This window comes from Cyprinodon variegatus, unplaced genomic scaffold (genome assembly GCF_000732505.1).
Source record: "Cyprinodon variegatus isolate N-32 unplaced genomic scaffold, C_variegatus-1.0 Scaffold993, whole genome shotgun sequence".
Classification (NCBI taxonomy): Eukaryota; Metazoa; Chordata; class Actinopteri; order Cyprinodontiformes; family Cyprinodontidae; genus Cyprinodon; species Cyprinodon variegatus.
In genome coordinates, this window is record NW_015151446.1 from 16791 (window position 1) to 18652 (window position 1862).

General features: G+C 36.9%; 1 protein-coding gene across 1 annotated transcript in view; it reads left to right on the forward strand.

The window, feature by feature from the left end:
* The window catches only part of rsph4a (radial spoke head 4 homolog A (Chlamydomonas)), a 9380-nt gene extending 8516 nt beyond the window's left edge, over positions 1 to 864 (forward strand). Inside the window, exons 6-7 of the mRNA XM_015399191.1 lie at positions 175 to 292; positions 389 to 864. Coding sequence (XP_015254677.1) covers positions 175 to 292; positions 389 to 626 — 356 coding nt within the window. The 3' untranslated portion in view covers positions 627 to 864. The remainder of the gene's footprint in view (positions 1 to 174; positions 293 to 388) is intronic.
* Positions 865 to 1862: the final 998 nt, after the last annotated feature.

Here is a 1862-nt window from a genome sequence, read left to right on the forward strand (position 1 = left end):
GTGTTGTTCAGCATGGGGGTGAGTAGAAAATGAAGGCTAATCATGTTTTGGGTGTACTATTCCTTTAATAACCAAGTTTCAAAAAGGCACCAGAACACAAAGAGAAAGACCAGCAGACAATCAAACTGCTGCATTCTAGACTGAAGCTAAATCGTGTGTCTGTTTATATTTCAGAAATGTTTAATATGCCTCCATGGAGCTCCAAGTTGTCCTCCCATCTAACTCCTGAGCATGCAATAGCTGTGCTGCGTTCTAACCTCTGGCCAGGAGCGTTTGCTTACTCGTCTGGAAAGTAAGTGCAAGGGTTAATAACTCCATTGCTTTTTCTAAATGTATCCTGATGCTAACACTACAACTAACAGACATGTCATTTTCACCAACTGTATAGGAAGTTTGAAAACATATATATTGGATGGGGCCTGAAGTATATAGGAGAGGTGTACAGTCCACCCATTCCCCCACTACCACAGAAAGAATATCCTGATGGACCAGAGATTACAGAGGCCCTGGATCCAACTCCAGAGGAAGAGCTGGATTTCAAAGACAATTTGGAAGAACAGCAAGCTGCCCTGGAAGAGTCAGAGGAGTCCGATGAGTTAGAGGAGTCTGAAGAAGATGACAACTAATAATATGTTATCTGAATGTATATTTGAATCTGACCCTAAAGGTTAGGTCCATCAGAGTTCCTGGTTTAGTCTCTAATTAATAGGTTTTGGAAATGTTGATGCAATATATGCAAGTGCACAAGTTCCCTGAAAATAGTTAAAATGAGAAACTGCTTTATTAATATGATATAAGGGCATAAAGCTAATTAATATTTTGCTCCTTTACTGTACATATTTGAAGAGATCAGCTTGAGAAGAGACAAGACAAAAATATCTGATTTTATGTTTTGTTTTCTGGCCTCAGCATTTAGGATGAATTCCCTTGTGTGTGTTTTATGTCTTCTCTGCTCATAGCTGGAGGTGTAAGCTTTCATTAATAAAGTTATACAGTCATAAACAAGGACCTTAAACGTTTTTTTACCCACATAGGTCCAGCGTGGATGGTTCTATTTGTTACTTAGCCAGGAATTCCTCAGTTTGCTGCAGCTGAAAGCAAACCATGCTGTGTCTAAACTTACCAAAAATAAAAATATATTCTAATTATCTATTACCATTGTAGAGATGGGCAAATAAAATAAGAAAAACAGTATTAGATACGACAAAGTTTTAAGACACAGGAAATAAACTTGCCTCTTGTGCCCTCTTGTGGTCAATTTATAGAAGTTGAGCTAATTACCTTTGGTTTCCCAAGCTTAATGTCATTGGTTAAACTATTCCAAGTAAGTAATTTCACATAAAATGAATCTATCTTTAAAAATCAAATGATTCATTTAATTTAATTGCCTATAATGTCCCCTTCATAGATATACAACTTTGAGAAAAAAAGAAACGAAGGTCAAGCTTTTTGTCTTTTGCACATTTCCCCAGCTGAGACAATCTTCAAAAAAAGATAAACAACAGCGGCAAAAGACTTTACATTGGGGGAGAAGATACCTGTTTTTCTTTAAAATATATAGAAAAATAGGAAGACGCAGCCAATGTCCAGGTGGAATTAAAAAATCCTGGATAAGAGAGAGATAAGACCAGGCTTGATCTAGGTTGATGAGTGCATCCAGGCTTTTCTGGTATACCAGGGCCAGGGCTCCATCAGGCTAAATGTTCATCTGAAGCTTTACTTGTGAGTTGATGTGCAAAACATGTGAAGACACATTTTACCCCTAAAAGGTTAGCATTTACATTTAGAGCAAAAGTATATTTTAAGAAATGTAACCAGAGCGAAAAAGGGACCATCTTTTTTTATATTGTCTTTTATACATA